The sequence below is a fragment of the Squalius cephalus genome (assembly GCF_949319135.1).
Source record: "Squalius cephalus genome assembly, chromosome: 2".
Classification (NCBI taxonomy): domain Eukaryota; kingdom Metazoa; phylum Chordata; class Actinopteri; order Cypriniformes; family Leuciscidae; genus Squalius; species Squalius cephalus.
Window position 1 is genome coordinate 1,091,900 of NC_137123.1, and position 21,558 is coordinate 1,113,457.

Here is a 21,558-nt window from a genome sequence, read left to right on the forward strand (position 1 = left end):
AGTGTTGTAGACAGGCACTAGGCAGGTTTTTTGTGTTCATTTCTATTGCATTACGATTGAAAGCAGTATCAATAATGTCAAAAATATGATGTGCAGTCAAGTTCGGGTGTGTGTATATGTATATGTGTGTATATGCTGTTTAAATGAGTGTTCTCACTGATACGCTTGTTTTGAGGAGTTGTATTTTGACGACTTGATATTATTTCTTATTCAAAAGTTTCCCGCACCCCTGCAAAAGATCCAGGCAAGACAAGATTAAACATGTTTACTTGCAAAATAATTACATTCTAAATTTAGAAAGCCTAACATTCCAGTTTAATGCGACATGTAGCCTAAGCTATGTATCGTTACTTTTGCAACAACTAGAATGACTAGAATCCAGCGCTGACTAGAATCAGCATTCACGCGCTCAAAAATGTGTTTGGCGCTGACAACAATCCAGTGGTGGCTAATCCAGCGCTGACTAGAATCACGCAGTGGAGGAATGGAAAGTTGACAAGCCATTAAAAAGTATTGACTAAAGAAACACTTATATTTTTGAAATATTTGCAAAAAATCATATTCCCATTCACTCCAGCGACGAATTTATAACAGTCGTGTGCGCGTGCGTGTGTGTGTGAGAGAGAGAGGTGCGGGCGTGATCGAACAGAACATACTGCGTCATTTTGTTCATACAGGACATCATTCAAACTGCAAAGTGTTTACTTGTATCTGTGTACACTCGCAATAAAACACAACATTGTGCTTTTGTCAAACTGTAACCTAGAACTGTCACCCAACCAAAATCTCACTCTCACACACTCTCTCACACACACACACACACACACACACACACACACACACACACACACACACACACACACACACACACACAGTTTAAAAGCAAAAAATATTTATCCAACCCCATTTAAAAACAGTCTGTCGGTGCCATCTTTTGGACATTCATCATATTGCATTGGTTTTCATTTCTTGTCCTCAAACAGAGCACAAATCTGTTTATTTTTAAGTTACACATTCTACATTGATTAAAAAAGAAAATCAATTGTGTTTTTAATGGTAGTATTATTTTATACAGAAATAAATGATTTATAATTAAGATGAGAATAAAGTTAGTGTTAATTAAAATTAAGGAAAACAAATATATTGATCTGAAATATAGCAAATAATTTTTTTTTTAAATATATATTTTAAATTCATTCATGGAAAAATTACCAAACATATCTCAAGGTCTTTTTGTCTTTTTATTAATTTAATGAATAAACTAATTCTATAAACAATTGTCAATGCACTACAAATAAACTGGTTCTATGCCTTTACTTTATTAATAAAACCTATTTAAAAAATGCAAGGCTTAAGACATTTATTTTCCTTTGGTGGTACAGCCTGAGACATGCACAATAAAAAAAAAATTGCCTTCTGCATTTTTGTTTTGCTTTTCCCTCCATTGTACCGAACTCGTACCGAACCGTGATGTCTGAACCGAGGTATGAACCGAACCGTGACTTCTGTGTGCCGTTCCACCCCTACTGTCATGGGATTAATATTATAACTATTATTATGTAGTCGTATAATGTAGACAGACACAACTAAAAGAGGTTGAATTTTTCATATAATTTGCACACTGAATATTAGGGGTGGAACGGTACATGTACTCGTACCGAACCGAATCGGTACGGGGGTCACGGTTCGGTCCATGCATTTAAACGGAGAATACACGGTACGAAAAAAAAAAACGTGCGTGCAAAATAAATAGCCCGTCTACATTCTCTGGCACTCTGCCGTTTTTTGTTAGATCGACGGTCCAGTGAGTGAGTGAGTCAGATAGCAGCGACAGCGAGTATAGTAAGTGGCGGTGTTCCACAAGAGGGGGTGTCCAACTAACACGTCGCTCGCGAGCTACCAGTAGCTCGTGGCCTGATTTGAGGTAGCTCGCCAAGGGGCCGTTCACATTTCGCGTCTTTTGCGTGCTCAAGTTCATTCAAATGTAGGCGCGCGTCAAGCTCTCTCATTTTGTCCAAGCGCAACTATTCAGAATGCCACAAACATATGACAAGAACCAACCAATCATCACAGGTGTTTTTCTCTTATTTGTTAATAAATCTTGTAACAAAGCTACAGCAGCAAGCATTTTTCGGTGGTGGAAATCTTTGTCGTTGAGGAGAGTGCAGCGCATGGTTGCATAGTAACGACAGACGCCACAGGCAAATCGGACCGAATCTTCCTATTAATGATAAAAGATAAGCTAATCATGTGCATTGTAAATGTCAGTAATTTATCTTTTTTGACTCATTCTTTGAAAAAAAAAAAATGATTTAAAGGCTGAAATATGTGAGGTTTATCTTTATAAAACCTTATTTGTCACAAATTGATTTGAACTTGATGCATGTTAGTAGATAACGTTGCAAGACACTCTTTTAAAATCTGGCTATCATTTTTAATGTTATTATTTTAATGTTTATGTAAGTGCATATTGATGCTAATTAGGGGCCAAGCACCGAAGGTGCGGAGGCACCTATTGTATCTGTTCCCGTTCTTATTAGGGGCCAAGCACCGAAGGTGCGGAGGCACCTATTGTATCTGTTCCCGTTCTTATTAGGGGCCAAGCACCGAAGGTGCGTAGGCACCTATTGTATCTGTTCCCGTTCTTATTATTATTATTCTTCATTTTTCCGACTGGGAGTCTATGGCAGCCCATAGAACCGCTTGCGGGAAAGTTATGAAATTTGGCACACTGATAGAGGAGGGTCTGACCTATCAGCATAGCAAATTTGGAGTCTCCAAGTCATTACCTCTAGCGCCACCAACTGTCCAAAGTTGCACTCATGTTTATGCTAATAACTTTTGAACCACATGGGCTAGAAACAAAATTATTTTTTTCTCTGATTCCTTAGCTCAAGCCGATTCGATTGCACCCTATGACGTCATTTTCCGTCATGAAAATTTTTCCGCCATTTTGAATTTTCCGAAAAACCTACTTTTTCGAACTCCTCCTAGGCCGTTACTCCGATTTTCACGAAATTTGAACCAGATCATCTCCAGACCATGCCGACAAAAAGTTATGGAATTCAAGTTGATTCTCTTAACCGTTTTCGATAAACCCACGAAGAAATTTTACGTAGCGCTTGCGAAAACAGACATAAGGCTGTATCTCCGCAACGCTTTATCAGATTCAGACCAATCTTGGTACATGTCATCACAAGCATGACCTGAGGCTACATGCTGCGTTTCGGCGCAGCGCCACCTACTGGTCCGGAGATATGACAAATGGATGTTTTTGCTTATAACTTCTGAACAGTTTGTCCAAAAATCATAAAATTGGTCTTGATAGATTCAGGGCGTCATGCCGAGTCGACTGATATCCAATTTTGCCGTATCGGCCAATTTGACTGTCGGCCATTTTGAATTTTGTGCTAAAATGCTGTATTTTAACAACGCATGAACGGATTGTTACGAAACTTGGTATGGGTCATCAGCACGATGTCCTGAAGGAGTGTGAGAAGTTTCGAAACAGCGCCACCTAGTGGTGAAATTTTTTTTTCAAATGCTTATAACTTTGGGTGTGATCGACTTATTTTCACGAAACTCATCTCATTGGACTCCTGAATCGTTGCCGAGTCCAACGATACCAAACATGTTAGGTTTCTCCTAACGGTTTGTGTAGCGTTGTGATTTAGCGCTTAAAAAACATTAGGCTATATCTTCGAAACCGTTTGTCCGATTGAGACGAAACCACCGTCAGAAGTTTGGAATCATAGCTTGTTAACTATATGCTAATGCCCAAATGTGAAAATATTGATGTTTAGGGATAGTAATATTCAATCAAAGTCATGTGTCAGTCATTTTTTACGTGTTTTTTCATATAAATGTCTATAACTCCGAAGCAAATTGAGATTTTTGCACCAAAATCGACACATATATGTATGGGCTCACTCTGATGACACTTAAAAAAAATGGTGGGACTGAGCCTCTTGGTGGCGCTATAATAGAACAAAACATGAAATTCCCACTGATTTCAATAGAGTTTTGTGACATAAATGCTATACTAAACAAATGCATTGGTGTAATATTACGAAACTCAGAATGTGCCTTCAGCACCATCCCCTGAAGGTACTCAAAATATTTCGAAACAGCGCCACCTAGTGGTCAAAAGTTATAACAAAATTTCCAAAAAGGCTAATAACTTTTGAATAAATCTGTCTATTGAAATGCCACTGGTCTTAATAGATTCCTTGGGTCAAGCCGAGAACATAGATACCAAGTTTTCCTTATTTGGCCGAACTTCCTGTCCGCCATCTTGATGTTCAGTCAAAACCTACTTTTTCGAACTCCTCCTAGACCGTTTGTCCGATTTTCACCAAAATCGAATCGTATCATCTCCAGACCGTGCCGACTAAAAGTTATGGATTTCGTGTCGATAGACGAAACCGTTTTTGTATAGCGCAGCAGCAAAGTTGAGGCATGATGCTAATAGCACTATTCAGGCTTTATCTCTGCAATTCCTTGACATATTGACACCAAACTTTGTATGTGTCATTGTCACTTCACTCTGACCAGATCGCATCAGTTTTGTAACTGCGCCACCTATTGGTCGAAAGTGATAATCCATAAAATCATATTTTTAATTATTGTTTCTATGATTTTTCAGGCATTTTGCATAAAATCCTCTTTAAAGTCTATAATTGCTCATTGTCGCAGTTGGTCTGACACTTTCAGCAATGTTGGCATGTCTTGTCGTCTTATTCTGCTTGGCCCCGGTAATTGCTGCTTGCAGCTATATTTAGGGGCCAAGCACCGAAGGTGCGGAGGCACCTATTGTATCTGTTCCCGTTCTTATTATTATTATTCTTCCTTCTTCCAACTGGGAGTCTATGGCAGCCCATAGAACCGAATGCGGGAAAGTTGTTTTGGTTTGACATTCTGATAGAGGACAGTCCCAACATTAAATACACCAATTTTGGTGTGTCTAAGTCATTCCCTCTAGCGCCACCACCTGTCCAAAGTTTCACTTTTATTTTGCTAATAACTTTTGAACCGTAAGGCCAATCAACAAAATTCTTTTTCTCTCTGATTTCTGAGCTCATGCCAATTCGATTGCACCCTATGACGTCATTTCCGTCATAACAATATGGCCGCCATTTTGAATTTATCTAAAAAGCTACTTTTTCGAACTCGTCCTAGACGGTTTGTCCGATTTGCACGAAAATTAAACCAGATCATCTACAGACCATGCTGACAAAAAGTTATGGAATTCAAGTTGATTCGCTTAACAGTTTTCGATAAACCCACGAATAAATTTTACGTAGCGCTTGCGAAAACAGATGTAAAGCCGTATCTCCGCAACGCTTTATCAGATTCAGACCAAAGTTGGTACATGTCATCACAAGCATGACCTGAGGCTACATGCTGTGTTTCGGCGCAGCGCCACCTACTGGTCCGAAGATATGAAAAATGGCTATTTTTGCTTATAACTTCTGAACAGTTTGTCCAAAAATCATAAAATTGGTCTCGTTAGATTCAGGGTAACATGCCGAGTCCACTGATATCCAATATTACCATATCGGCCATTTTGGCTGTCGGCCATTTTGAATTTTGTGCTAAAATGCTGTATTTTAAGAACACATGAACGGATTGTTACGGAACTTGGTATGGGTCATCAGCCCGATGTCCTGAAGGAGCGTGAGAAGTTTCGAAACAGCGCCACCTAGTGGTGAATTTTTTTTTTTCAAATGCTTATAACTTTGGGTGTGGTCAACTTATTTTCACGAAACTCATCTTTTTAGACTCCTGAATCATTGCCGAGTCCTATGATACCAAACATGCTAGGTTTCGCCTTACGGTTTGTGTAGCGTTGTGATTTAGCGCTTAAAAAACATTTGGCTATATCTTCGAAACCGCTAGTCCGATCGAGACGAAACCACCGTCAGAAGTTTGGAAACATAGGTCGATAGCTATACGCCAATGCCCAAATGCGAAAATATTGATGTTTAGGGGTAGTAAATTCCAAACAAAGTCATGTGTCAGTCATTTTTTACGTGTTTTTTCATATAAATGCCTATAACTCTGAAGCGAATTGAGATATTTTCACCAAAACTGACACACATATGTATGGGCTCACTCTGAGGACACGTAAAAAAAATTGTGGGACTGAGCCTCTTGGTGGCGCTATAATAGAACAAAACATGAAATTCCCATTGACTTCAATAGAGTTTTGTGAAATAAAATGCTATTTTCATTCAAAACCTACTTTTTCGAACTCCTCCTACACCGATTGTCCGATTTTCACCAAAATCGAATCATATCATCTCCAGACTGTGCCGACTGAAAGTTATGGATTTCGTGTCGATTGACGAAACCGTTTTCGTATAGCGCAGCAGCAAAGTTGAGGCATGATGCTAAAAGCATTATTCAGGCTTTATCTCTGCAATGCCTTGACATATTGACACCAAACTTTGTATGTGTCATTGTCACTTCACTCTGACCACATCACATCAGTTTTGTAACTGCGCCACCTATTGGTCGAAAGTGATAATCCATTAAATCATATTTTTAATTACTGTTTATATGATTTTTCAGGCATTTCGCCTAAAATCTTCTTTAAATGTCTTTAATTGCTAATTGTTGCAGTTGATCTGACACTTTCAGCAATGTTGGCATGTCTTGTCGTCTTATTCTGCTTGGCCCCGGTAATTGCTGCTTGCAGCTATATTTAGGGGCCAAGCACCGAAGGTGCGTAGGCACCTATTGTATCTGTTCCCGTTCTTATTATTATTATTCTTCCTTCTTCCAACTGGGAGTCTATGGCAGCCCATAGAACCGAATGCGGGAAAGTTGTTTTGGTTTGACATTCTGATAGAGGACAGTCCCAACATTAAATACACCAATTTTGGTGTGTCTAAGACATTCCCTCTAGCGCCACCACCTGTCCAAAGTTTCACTTTTATTTTGCTAATAACTTTTGAACCGTAAGGCCAATCAACAAAATTATTTTTCTCTCTGATTCCTGAGCTCATGCCAATTCGATTGCACCCTATGACATCATTTCTGTCATAACAATATGGCCGCCATTTTGAATTTATCTAAAAAGCTACTTTTTCGAACTCGTCCTAGACGGTTTGTCCGATTTGCACGAAAATTGAACCAGATCATCTACAGACCATGCTGACAAAAAGTTATGGAATTCAAGTTGATTCGCTTAACAGTTTTCGATAAACCCACGAATACATTTTACGTAGCGCTTGCGAAAACAGATGTAAGGCCGTATCTCCGCAACGCTTTATCGGATTCAGACCAAACTTGGTACATGTCATCACAAGCATGACCTGAGGCTACATGCTGTGTTTCGGCGCAGCGCCACCTACTGGTCCGGAGATATGAAAAATGGCTATTTTTGCTTATAACTTCTGAACAGTTTGTCCAAAAATCATAAAATTGGTCTCGTTAGATTCAGGGTAACATGCAGAGTCGACTGATATCCAATATTACCATATCGGCCATTTTGACTGTCGGCCATTTTGAATTTTGTGCTAAAATGCTGTATTTTAAGAACGCATGAACAGATTGTTACGAAACGTGGTATGGGTCATCAGCACAATGCCTTGAATGAGCCTGAGAAGTTTCGAAACAGCGCCACCTAGTGGTGAATTTTTTTTTTCAAATGCTTATAACTTTGGGTGTGGTCGACTTATTTTCACGAAACTCATCTTTTTAGACTCCTGAATCGTTGCCGAGTCCTATGATACCAAACATGCTAGGTTTCGCCTTACGGTTTGTGTAGCGTTGTGATTTAGCGCTTAAAAAACATTTGGCTATATCTTTGAAACCGCTAGTCCGATCGAGATGAAACCACCGTCAGAAGTTTGGAAACATAGGTCGATAGCTATACGCCAATGCCCAAATGCGAAAATATTGATGTTTAGGGGTAGTAAATTCCAAACAAAGTCATGTGTCAGTCATTTTTTACGTGTTTTTTCATATAAATGTCTATAACTCCGAAGCAAATTGAGATTTTTGCACCAAAATCGACACATATATGTATGGGCTCACTCTGAGGACACATAAAAAAAATGGTGGGACTGAGCCTCTTGGTGGCGCTATAATAGAACAAAACATGAAATTCCCATTGACTTCAATGCAGTTTTGTGAAATAAAATGCTATACTTAACAAATGCATTGGTGTAATATTACGAAACTCAGAATGTGCCATCAGCACCATCCCCTGAAGGTACCCAACATATTTAGAGACAGCGCCACCTAGTGGTCAAAAGTTATAACAACATTTCCAATACTGCTAATAACTTTTGAATACATCGGCCTATGTAAATGCCACTGGTCTTAATAGATTCCTTGGGTCAAGCCGAGAACATAGATACCAAATTTTCCTTATTTGGTCAAACTTCTTGTCCGCCATCTTGATTTTCATTCAAAACCTACTTTTTCGAACTCCTCCTAGACCGTTTGTCCGATTTTCACCAAAATCGAATCGTATCATCTCCAGACCGTGCCGACTAAAAGTTATGGATTTCGTGTCGACAGACGAAACCGTTTTCGTATAGCGCAGCAGCAAAGTTGAGGCATGATGCTAATAGCACTATTCAGGCTTTATCTCTGCAATGCCTTGACATATTGACACCAAACTTTGTATGTGTCATTGTCACTTCACTCTGACCACATCACATCAGTTTTGTAACTGTGCCACCTATTGGTCGAAAGTGATAATCCATAAAATCATATTTTTAATTATTGTTTCTATGATTTTTCAGGCATTTTGCATAAAATCCTCTTTAAAGTCTATAATTGCTCATTGTTGCAGTTGGTCTGACACTTTCAGACATGTTGGCATGTCTTGTCGTCTTATTCTGCTTGGCCCCGGTAATTGCTGCTTGCAGCTATATTTATTATTATTCTTCATTTTTCCGACTGGGAGTCTATGGCAGCCCATAGAACCGCTTGCGGGAAAGTTATGAAATTTGGCACACTGATAGAGGAGGGTCTGACCTATCAGCATAGCAAATTTGGAGTCTCCAAGTCATTACCTCTAGCGCCACCAACTGTCCAAAGTTGCACTCATGTTTATGCTAATAACTTTTGAACCACATGGGCTAGAAACAAAATTATTTTTTTCTCTGATTCCTTAGCTCAAGCCGATTCGATTGCACCCTATGACGTCATTTTCCGTCATGAAAATTTTTCCGCCATTTTGAATTTTCCGAAAAACCTACTTTTTCGAACTCCTCCTAGGCCGTTACTCCGATTTTCACGAAATTTGAACCAGATCATCTCCAGACCATGCCGACAAAAAGTTATGGAATTCAAGTTGATTCTCTTAACCGTTTTCGATAAACCCACGAAGAAATTTTACGTAGCGCTTGCGAAAACAGACATAAGGCTGTATCTCCGCAACGCTTTATCAGATTCAGACCAATCTTGGTACATGTCATCACAAGCATGACCTGAGGCTACATGCTGCATTTCGGCGCAGTGCCACCTACTGGTCCGGAGATATGACAAATGGATGTTTTTGCTTATAACTTCTGAATGGTTTGTCCAAAAATCATAAAATCAGTCTCGTTAGATTCAGGGCAACATGCCGAGTCGACTGATATCCAATTTTCCCAGATCAGCCATTTTGGCTGTCGGCCATTTTGAATTATGTGCTAAAATGCTGTATTTTATGAACGCGTGAACGTATCGTTACAAAACTCGGAATGGATCATCAGCACGATGCCCTGAAGGAGCCTGAGAAGTTTCGAAACAGTGCCACCTAGTGGTGAATTTTTTTCCCCAAATGCTTCCAAATGCTTATAACTTTGGGTGTGGTCGACTTATTTTCACGAGACTCATCTCATTAGACTCCTGAATCGTTGCCAAGTCCCACGATACCAAACATGCTAGGTTTCGCCTTACGGTTTGTGTAGCGTTGTGATTTAGCGCTTAAAAAACATTTGGCTATATCTTCGAAACCGCTAGTCCGATCGAGACGAAACCACCGTCAGAAGTTTGGAAACATAGGTCGATAGCTATACGCCAATGCCCAAATGCGAAAATATTGCTGTTTAGGGGTAGTAAATTCCAATCAAAGTCATGTGTCAGTCATTTTTTACGTGTTTTTTCATATAAATGTCTATAACTCTGAAGAGAATTGAGATATTTTCACCAAAATCGACACACATATGTATGGGCTCACTCTGAGGACACATAAAAAAAATGGTGTGACTGAGCCTCTTGGTGGCGCTATAACACAACAAAACATGAAATTCCCATTGACTTCAATACAGTTTTGTGAAATAAAATGCTATACTAAACAAATGCATTGGTTTAATATTACGAAACTCAGAATGTGCCATGAACACCATCCCCTGAAGGTACCCAAAATATTTCGAGACAGTGCCACCTAGTGGTCAAAAGTTATAACAAAATTTCCAAAAAGGCTAATAACTTTTGAATACATCTGGCTATTGAAATGCCACTGGTCTTAATAGATTCCCTGGCTCACGCCGAGAACATAGATACCAAGTTTTCCTTATTTGGCCAAACTTCCTGTCCGCCATCTTGATTTTCAGTCAAAACCTACTTTTTCGAACTCCTCCTAGACCGTTTGTCCGATTTTCACCAAAATCGAATCGTATCATCTCCAGACTGTGCCGACTAAAAGTTATGGATTTCGTGTCGATAGACGGAACCGTTTTCGTATAGCGCAGCAGCAAAGTTGAGGCATGATGCCAAAAGCACTATTCAGGCTTTATCTCTGAAATCCCTTGAAATATTGACACCAAACTTTGTATATGTCATTGTCACTTCACTCTGACCACATCACATCAGTTTTGTAACTGCTCCACCTATTGGTCGAAAGTGATAATCCATTAAATCATATTCTGAATTACTTTTTATATGATTTTTCAGCCATTTCGCCTAAAATCCTCTCTAAATGTCTTTAATTGCTCATTGTTGCAGTTGGTCTGACACCTTCAGCCATTTTGGCATATCCTGTCATCTGCTTGCGCTTGGCCCCGATAATTGCTGCTTGCAGCTATATTTATTATTCTTCTTCTTCCGCCATGGGAGTCTATGGCAGCCCATAGAACCGATTGCGGGAAAGTTGTTTTGGTTTGACATTCTGATAGAGGACAGTCCCAACATTAAGTACACCAATTTTGGTGTGTCTAAGTCATTCCCTCTAGCGCCACCACCTGTCCAAAGTTTCACTTTTACTTTGCTAATAACTTTTGAACCGTAAGGCCAATCAGCGAAATCCTTTTTTCCTCTGATTCCTGAGCTCATGACGATTCGATTGCACCCTATATCGTCATTTTCCGTCATAAAAACATGGCCGCCATTTTGAATTTTCCTAAAAAGGTACTTTTTCGAACTCGTCCTAGACGGTTTGTCCGATTTGCACGAAAATTGAATCGGATCATCTTCAGGCAGGGGTGACAAAAAGTTATTAAAATCTTGTTGATTCGTCAAACCGTTTTCGATAAACGCTCGAACAAATTTTACGTAGCGCTTGCAAAAACAGTCGTAAGGCTGTATCTCCGCAACGGTTTATCGTATTCAGACCAAACTTGGTACATGTACTCACAAGCATGACCTGAGGCAACATGCTGCGTTTCGGCACAGCGCCACCTACAGGTCCGGAGATATGAAAAATGGCTATTTTTGCTTATAACTTCTGAACAGTTTGTCCAAAAATCATAAAATTGGTCTTGATAGATTCAGGGCGTCATGCCGAGTCGACTGATATCCAATTTTGCCATATCGGCCAATTTGACTGTCGGCCATTTTGAATTTTGTGCTAAAATGCTGTATTTTAACAACGCATGAACGGATTGTTACGAAACTTGGTATGGGTCATCAGCACGATGTCCTGAAGGAGTGTGAGAAGTTTCGAAACAGCGCCACCTAGTGGTGAATTTTTTTTTTCAAATGCTTATAACTTTGGGTGTGATCGACTTATTTTCACGAAACTCATCTCATTGGACTCCTGAATTGTTGCCGAGTCCAACGATACCAAACATGTTAGGTTTCGCCTAACGGTTTGTGTAGCATTGTGATTTAGCGCTTAAAAAACATTAGGCTATATCTTCGAAACCGTTTGTCCGATTGAGACGAAACCACCGTCAGAAGTTTGGAATCATAGCTTGTTAACTATATGCTAATGCCCAAATGTGAAAATATTGATGTTTAGGGGTAGTAATATTCAATCAAAGTCATGTGTCAGTCATTTTTTACGTGTTTTTTCATATAAATGTCTATAACTTCCGAAGCAAATTGAGATTATTGCACCAAAATCGACACATATATGCATGGGCTCACTCTGATGACACATAAAAAAAATGGTGGGACTGAGCCTCTTGGTGGCGCTATAATAGAACAAAACATGAAATTCCCATTGATTTCAATAGAGTTTTGTGAAATAAAATGCTATACTAAACAAATGCATTGGTGTAATATTACGAAACTCAGAATGTGCCTTCAGCACCATCCCCTGAAGGTACTCAAAATATTTCGAAACAGCGCCACCTAGTGGTCAAAAGTTATAACAAAATTTCCAAAAAGGCTAATAACTTTTGAATAAATCTGTCTATTGAAATGCCACTTGTCTTAATAGATTCCTTGGGTCAAGCCGAGAACATAGATACCAAGTTTTCCTTATTTGGCCGAACTTCCTGTCCGCCATCTTGATGTTCAGTCAAAACCTACTTTTTCGAACTCCTCCTAGACCGTTTGTCCGATTTTCACCAAAATCGAATCGTATCATCTCCAGACCGTGCCGACTAAAAGTTATGGATTTCGTGTCGATAGACGAAACCGTTTTCGTATAGCGCAGCAGCAAAGTTGAGGCATGATGCTAATAGCACTATTCAGGCTTTATCTCTGCAATGCCTTGACATATTGACACCAAACTTTGTATGTGTCATTGTCACTTCACTCTGACCACATCACATCAGTTTTGTAACTGCGCCACCTATTGGTCGAAAGTGATAATCCATAAAATCATATTTTTAATTATTGTTTCTATGATTTTTCAGGCATTTTGCATAAAATCCTCTTTAAAGTCTATAATTGCTCATTGTTGCAGTTGGTCTGACACTTTCAGACATGTTGGCATGTCTTGTCGTCTTATACTGCTTGGCCCCGGTAATTGCTGCTTGCAGCTATATTTTTATTTGTTGTTTGCTGGTTTTCGACATAAAACTTGGTGAATTGATTTCATTGTGTATATTTATACTTTTTGAACAGGATTCTGTGATAACCGTGATCAGTTTTGTCACTGTAACCATGAAATGAAATGTTCATGCCATTTCATCTCTAGTTATGATCAACTAAAAAATAATCTCTGATTCAAAAAAAAGTTGCCTTCTGCATTTGTGTTTTGCTTTTCCCTCCATTGTACCGAAATCGTACCGAACCGTGACCTCTGAACCAAGGTACGAACCGAACCGTGACTTATGCGTACCGTTCCACCCCTACTGAATATGGGTTGGAGCTTTTAATTTTGAACTCTCAAAGTGCACCAGATTGATGACTTTAAAATGCACAAAGTTTTCGTTCAGGGACCTGGATATTGCATAGGGGGCGCTGGCCCAAAAAAGGTTGAGAACCACTGCTCTGGATGGCACGAATGGTATTACTGACTATTTAAACTGAGCAGTGTAATATCTTATATGTAAGGTTGACCATTTTATTTTGGTATTTTGGCGCGTGGCTCCTTTAATACTTATGTTCTGGTTCTGGTTGCTCTCCTTCGGTTCAGATAAGCGCGACTGAAGAGAGGCGAGTTGTGCTGAAGCTCCGTCTAAAAAGTTGATATGAGTTTTGTTTATTGTACTAAAACATGTAATTTTGTTCTTTAATACACTTTAATCTTATTCATACTTGTATGAAGTTTGTGTGAAGGATGTGAAGCCTGTATTTTTGAAGAGAGTTCATTAAGCATGAGTGTGCAAGCTCTGGCTAAAATATTGCCTTACTAAAATAATCACTGACAGGCTGATGATACAATGGCAAGAGATGGCCACAGATTCCAGCTTGTTTTGATTCATTTGTCTTTTTATTCATGCAGAATAAAATCTGTCCAGAGTAATTTCTGTTGCCCAGTCTCGTTCATCAACCCACACAACGCAAAGCTAAATGAAGACCGGTCACGCGTGAGGCGCCGACGCGATTGAACAGAGGAAACATAAAAACATACTCCATCATTTTGGTCATACAGATAAGAGTAGGATTGTTCGAAACTAGGGAAGCACCGATCCCATTTTTCCAGAACCGATTCGATCCCAAAAATTCTGAGTATCGGCCGATACCGATCCGATATCAGCACAGTTTTCTTTTTAATCAATGTAGAATTTCTATACCTCTGTTTGTTGAACTGATAATTACTCTTGTGTGTTAAACATCATTATAAAGAAAAACAACAAATGAAAAAATTATATGATCGTAATCTATGACAAAATACTATAATAAACTAGATTAGTTGAAACTTCAGCAGTAAAAGTTACTCTAGAAAAATCATGAGAGCACAATAATTGAATAAAATCTAAACATTTAGAGAAAACATTATTTATTGGAGATGGAGAGCAAATAAAAGTGTAAAGTGTAATATAAAGTGTAGCACTAAATCTGTTAAAATGTTACTCATTGCTCTTTGTATTGTTGTAAAATACATTCATGAAAAACAAGTAAATATATTTATGATATATACTGTAAAATGAAAAGACATTTCTTTTAAATGTTTAGCGCAGCTGTTTAATGAGGCAGCAACATATTATAGATAGGACAGAACAAGAAAGGCTATTAATAATCTTTCATTGCCCAAAAGTATTATAATATGAAAGGCTCCAATACAGAGCGGCACAAAGCGCTTATGCGTATCCCATGTGCAGAATGAAATACAACTATTTATTACGTGTGATAAACGGCAAAGGGCAACGGTGTTTATAAACTGCAGCTCGGAAAAGATAAATGTGTTGTGTGTTAACATGCGTTCATATGCACGTGCATGAAATTAAACTTTCCAGCAAAACATCATCAAAGTTAAGCCAAAGTGTCTCGATCGCCCCCGGTGGCTGGTCCCAGTATAAAGTGGGCTTGTAGTGGGAACACTGGGTGTCAGGTGTGACTGAGTGACAATGGCTAATGGTTTACATGGCTAATGGGTCAGGTATGAGGGCCCCTTAACAGAAGTTTCATCATGTTGACTGCCGTAACCGAACGCGCCGCGCTGTTTGAGTGCTGGATGGAGAATGACTGACAGCCGCAGCGGAGGGAAGCACTTACTTGAATCTAACGACTTCAATATTAATCACTAAATCACTTTATCACATTAAACTATGGAGTGGCTTTAGAACACTTATAATATAGTGCACGAAAAAGTTGACGGTTCTTTATAATGTTTTTGTAGCTTTTGTGAGGCTTAAAAATAACACAGAATAGTGTACGCACAATATCAGATTTTGATAGTGAGTATCGGATCGGCGCATCTCTATTCGAAACTGCTAAGTATTTAATTTTATTTGTGTACACTCACAATAAACCAGAACACTGTGGCTTTGTAAAATAAATAAACAAACAGGATGTGTTTTCTGTCGTCTCGGTTTCCTTCCCGTCAACTAGTTTGTGGAGCGCTTCACAGAAATGAACCAAACTCAGCAGAATACTGTCACACAGCTTTCTCTTTTCTTTTGTTAATCTGTTGATTATTTAAGTTAAATATATTTAGCATATTTATTCCTTTTATACAGCCCTATAGACTATGACTTTATGAAAAGAAATGATTATTTTTATTATATTTTAAATGTAACTCCATTCTCCTTAACTCATCCTGGCGACCCAGAGTTTGGAAACCTGAGCTCTAGGGAACTGAGTTTGGCTCCACTAGTATAAGTGAATCTCAGGGAATATAATAAATAATGTAAAATGTCATGACCCCTGTAAAGATGTAAGATGCATTATTAAAAGGATTCTTTAGCTATTAATGATTAAACACTCACAGAGCTTTCCTGCAGTTGACCACAGCTGGTATCAGTCTTCTTCTCCCCTCAGCTGATGTGTTGTATTTCATGGTGTTCAGCTCATCCAGCGCCTCCTCTGAGATCTGAAGCATGTAGGAGATTGTTGAGCATTGACCAGGAGAGAGTTCCTCCTCTGAGTGTTTGTCTGATTTCACAAACTCCTGAATCTCTCTGGACAGAGTCTGATCTTTCACTTCCAGCAGACAGAGGAACAGATTGATGGATTGATCCGCTGAGAGACTATCATATGCATCTTTGATCTTGTCTTTAATGTACTGTGTGGTTTCTCTGATGTTCTCTGAGCTGTTCTCTGTGTGTGTCAGTAGATCCTGTAAGAGTCTCTGATTGGACTCCAGTGAGACGCCCAGCAGGAACCGCAGGAACAGATCCAGCCGTCCATTCTCACTCTTGAGGGCTTTATATACTGCTGCTGTTAGTAGATCATACAGAGAGACTTCATCAGACCTGAATTTACCCAGAAGCTGCAGTGGTTCCTTGTTCTTCATTAAATAGCAGTAAAACTCATAGAAAGCAGCGAGAAACTCCTGAACGCTCAGATGAATGAAGCTGTAGACTTTCCTCTGATGAATCACAGATTCCTGCTTAAAGATCTCAGTGCAAATCCCAGAATGCACTGAGGCGTCAGTGACGTCTATGCCGCTCTCAATCAGGTCCTCCTCATAGAACATCACATTGCCCTTCATCAGCTGATGGAAAGCCACTCCAGCAAGTTTCACAATCACTTCTCTGTTGGACTGCAGGAGTTTCTCTGGATCTCTCTCTTCATACTTCTGATTCCTCATGTTGATCTGAATCAGCAGGAAGTGGATGTACATTTCAGTCAGAGTTTGAGGGATTTCTGCACTCAGATCTTCTTCCAGGAGCTTCTGAAGCACAGTGGAGGAGATCCAGCAGAAGACGGGTATGTGGCACATGATGTGGAGGCTTCTTGCTCTTCTGATGTGTGAGATGATTCTGCTGGCTTGATGCTCGTCACTGATTCTCTTCCTGAAATATTCCTCCTTCTGAGGCTCATTGAATCCCTGAATCTCTGTCAGACGGTGGATGTATTTGGAGGGGATCTGATTGGCTGCTGCTGGTCTGGAGGTGATCCAGATGAGAGCCGAGGGAAGCAGATCTCCTTTCATGAGCTTTGACATCAACACACCCACTGATGAAGTCTCAGTCACATCAGAAACTTTCTTTTTGCCTGAAAACATCAGTGTGATTCTGCTTTCATCCAGACCATCAAAGATGAACACAACTTTACACTCCTCATAAATCTTTGAGTCCAGATCTTGAAGTTCAGGATGAAAGTCCAGCAGAAGTCTGTGAAGACTGTACTGATCATCTCGGATCAAGTTCAGCTCTCGAAATGGAAGCACAAACATGAAATCTACATCCTGATTGTCTTTTCCCTCGGCCCAGTCCAGAATGAACTTCTGCACAGAGACGGTTTTCCCGATTCCAGCGATGCCTTTAGTGAGAACAGTCTTGATCTGCTCTTTCTCCTGGCGTCCTGGTTCAGGAGAGGCTTTAAAGATGTCATTGCAGTAGATTGGAGTGTCTTGTGAGTGTTGTGTTCTGGCTGTTTTCTCCATCTGTAAAACCTCATGTTGTTCATTCACTCCTTCTCTCTCTCCCTCTATGATGTAGAGCTGTGTGTAGATCCTGTTCAGGAGGGTTTCATTCTCTTGGAGTTTCAATCCCTCAAATAATCTCTCATACTTGTTCTTCATGCTGGCTTTGTGTCTGTGTTTGACTCTCTGTAGTTCATCATTCACTGGCTGAGGAGAATCCTGGACTCCAGTCTGATCATCTCTGAATGGTAACAAAATACACACATAAAACATGTTTGTGAATAAAACACTCAAGGAACAGCAACACATTTATGAACATAGTCAGTTTAACAGATTCTCCTTATAAACAACATTCAGGGTTTCTCCTGGCTCAAAACGAGGAGGTAAAATCCTGATCATGTATTTTAATAGTAAGATAATTAAATTAGTATTTTCCGTAGACCATCATATAGCCTACTGTGTTTCCCACAGTATTTTAGTGGGTGGAGGTCGGTACCTCTCGGGGGGTCAGGGGTCATGCCCCCCCGGAAGAACATTTTGTACATTTTAAAGATAAATTCATTAATCTGGTGCACTTTGAGTCTCCCGAATCCGCTGTTAAAAATAAATAATCCGCCCGCCAACCGCCCAAAATATGATATTCTCTGATTTAGAAATCTGCATCTGATCATCACATTACAGTTATTCAGATTCTCAGAGTTAAGCATGATGATATGGACACATAGCACACTGAAGTACGCTAATTTAAAATGAACATTTATTTAAAATAAAAGTTCTTCTTTTGGCAAAATTACATTTCCTTAATAGCCTAAACAGAGGCTTTACTCCCTTCAAACTTAAATTGTCATTGTTTCATTAAATCACTGTTGGAAAACACTCTTATGGGAATAATTTTTTTACCTTTATAAAGGGCATTTTTCCCTAATTTTATTAATTGTATGCTTCATCTTTCATTTCAAATTCCTCAATTTGATCAATACATTCAATTAGAATAAGACACTAGGATGTTAACAATTAAAACGTAGGGAAACACGGCAAGACATTTATATTATGATCAACTATAGGCTATCAGTCGCCACTTACATTAAATGAAATAAAGTCAGAATCATCCTCGTGTTTTTGGTGATTCCCTTGTTATTTTTAATTTCATTTTTTGATATTGGTGTTTTAATCAGGGCATTTGTCCGGTTGGGCAAGTACAATTCTCTCTCACTTGTCCCTTCAAACCCGTGTCCCGGACAAGCGTTACTGTCGAGCCTTGGCATGTGTTTTCCTTGACTGGTTTTCCCTGAGGAGAATTACGCTGTTGAAACCGAAAGTAAAAGAGTGACGCTCGTTCATTGTGTTTTACCGTGAAGAGAGTTCCGTGTCTTTATTAAACTCAACACATTATAATGATTTATCTGTCGTCAATAAAGAATCTGACCGATTTCAATCAATATCTAGGGCATGTTTGAGGTCAGATTAAAATATAAAAATGTTTAAGTTTGAGAAGAAATATCCTATTAGATCTTTAAGCATGTCAGTATTTGGTGCTGTGATGAACACTATTGTGAATACACAAGTGTGAATGGCAGCCAGCTTTGAGTACAGGGTTCCCAGGGTAACGGCTGCATTTCTGCGGCTGCATCAGCGCCATCTACTGTCAGAAAGTGGAAGTGCGTTTGCGTCTCCTTCCCTCGATCCGCCATGCGCTTCTCATGCGTGTTGGTGTTGTTCACATCAGAGTGCACATGCCTCTGTGACGCAGCACACAGCAGCCGTTTAACACAGCGGATGGAGAAGTGTTCTCAGAATGCATTCTGGGTAATTATTCACAGTATTGTGAAGTTCCCATGATTGCAATACCGTGTTCATTATTGCGATGTATATCGTATTGCTGTATATCTGCACGTCTAATTGCACACGTGACTCAGTGAGTTCATTTCTGTTCTTTAGTTTAGCGTAAACAACACATCAAGCACTGATGCAACATCTCGTTAGTGCAGTAATGGCTGTTATGTTGAGCACAGTTTATTAATTAAAGCAAAGCTGGCTACTTTACACCATTGTTGACTCGTCTCCCTTCAGACGCGCCATTCAACGGTGGAGCCGATCTTACAAAACCAATATCCCATAATTGACAAAATAACTCAAATGAACACTATTGTCCTCTGTAAAGCCACTTTATACCTGTAATAATAACATGTGACTTATGCACAGATTCAATTTCGACACATGACTTTAGATTACATGTGTTTTCTGCAAAAACAACTACACATTTTGGTCTTAGGCCCTGTCCCAAATGGCACACTCCGGACTTGTGTTCCTCAGAGTCCACACTTTGGTGACGTCATGTAGTGCAGACCTATAGGGCCCTCGGCGCGAGTCCACGAGGGCGCATTGAGAGGTATTTTTGGGACAGACTCGATCGGCACGCCGGAAATAACAGTCTGGTTGTTGTTGGACAGGAGAAATCACATTTTTGCACCACGACGTCTTATCTGCATGTCCACTACACAGCCTAACTTTACAGTTCTATATTTTGATATTGTGCATATCACCTGGGCATTAAACAATAGATATATCATGCTTATTTAAATGATGTATACAGTTGTACTTAATAATAGGCTACATAATGTTCCATTTGAACTAAGATTACAATTTTAAAACATAATTTAAACATAATTTTTTTTCAATTTACAGGTTTCAATATTCATACTATGTTTAGGCCTACATATGACTCAGTAAAGCCCTGACATTCAGTTCTATTTATTTAATGAATCATAATGCGATCGTATTATTAAACGCGCTATTATTATGTTTGAGACATCAACCACTGGTCGGTGACCATAATGTTTGTATAAACTGTAGGTAACAACTGGTAAAATGTACATTTAGGTCATAAAAAACGTAATATTTTCTTCTCAGCATGTCAACAATTAGTTATCCGTGAGTGAAGTCTCCTCCCATCTGTTGTCTGATTGGCAAGGATTCCTGGGTAGTGGGTAGTTAAAGTGCGTGGAGCCTGCTTCTATGCGGGCTTCGTGGAAGACCTCTTCAAGGGTACAAAGGGGGCGCTGCTGAGCACACTTCAGAGCGGTAAAATGCTGAATGGGGACGGCCTACAGACTCGTAGACTCAGAGAGCACACGCAATTCAAGTCCACGAGACCGAAAGTCCGCATGAAGTGCGCCATTTGGGACAGGGCCTTAGGTCTAGGTCACATTTATCCTCACCTGAGGTCAGAGGTCGCTGGTTCATCACTGAGGTCAGAGGTCACTGGTTCATCACTGAATTTAGGAGGAAGATGAATGGATCTGTCACTCTTCAGAGACACACAGCTGGGTTCTGGAGATGAAGATCTCTTCCTCTTCCTGGAGATACTAAGAAAAGATATGATAATTTATACACATCTTTACACTGGATTAAATGTAAATGATTAGTTCAGATGATCTGTGATGTTGTGTGAGTCGGTCTATTGTGTCCAGCACTGGATTGTGTCTCACCTGGGGTCAGAGGTCACTGAGTCCATCTCCAGGATGTGTGGGATTCTTCATAGATCTGTGTCTCTTCAGAGACTCACTGCTGGGTTCTGGAGACGCTGCACTCGTTCTCAGAGACTCGCATCTTCCCTTTATATGGAGACACTGAGAGCATTACATTTATATCACATTCAGCAGCTTTAATTCACAGAGGTTTACAGTGTGTTCAAGATTATTTTCAGCACATGTTCGAACATCAGTGTATGAACACAACAAAGGCATCATTCAGTCATAAATGAAATGGACTAAAACATATATTTCCTCTTATAGTTTAACAGACGGCTAGTTAATTCACCTAAACACAGCTTAGACTTACGCTTTTGCTTTACATGATAATTCTGGTAAAGATCAGAAAATCCCAGACATTCTGATGTCGAATCCTGAGGGAGTGTCAGAGCGAGGGAATAGCGCTTCATATTGTCAGGTTTACATTTAAGCTTTTAC

At 39.6% G+C, this 21,558-nt stretch overlaps 1 protein-coding gene across 1 annotated transcript in view; it reads right to left on the reverse strand.

Annotated features, from left to right (window-relative positions):
* LOC307154373 (NACHT, LRR and PYD domains-containing protein 1 homolog) overlaps positions 1-21,558 on the reverse strand; it is a 63,360-nt gene that overhangs the window by 40,689 nt on the left and 1,113 nt on the right. Inside the window, exons 2-4 of the mRNA XM_079864262.1 lie at positions 21,079-21,204; positions 20,809-20,955; positions 15,990-17,831 (exon numbers count right to left, since the gene is read on the reverse strand). Of these exons, the coding sequence (XP_079720388.1) occupies positions 15,990-17,831; positions 20,809-20,955; positions 21,079-21,104 (2,015 nt within the window). The 5' untranslated portion in view covers positions 21,105-21,204. The remainder of the gene's footprint in view (positions 1-15,989; positions 17,832-20,808; positions 20,956-21,078; positions 21,205-21,558) is intronic.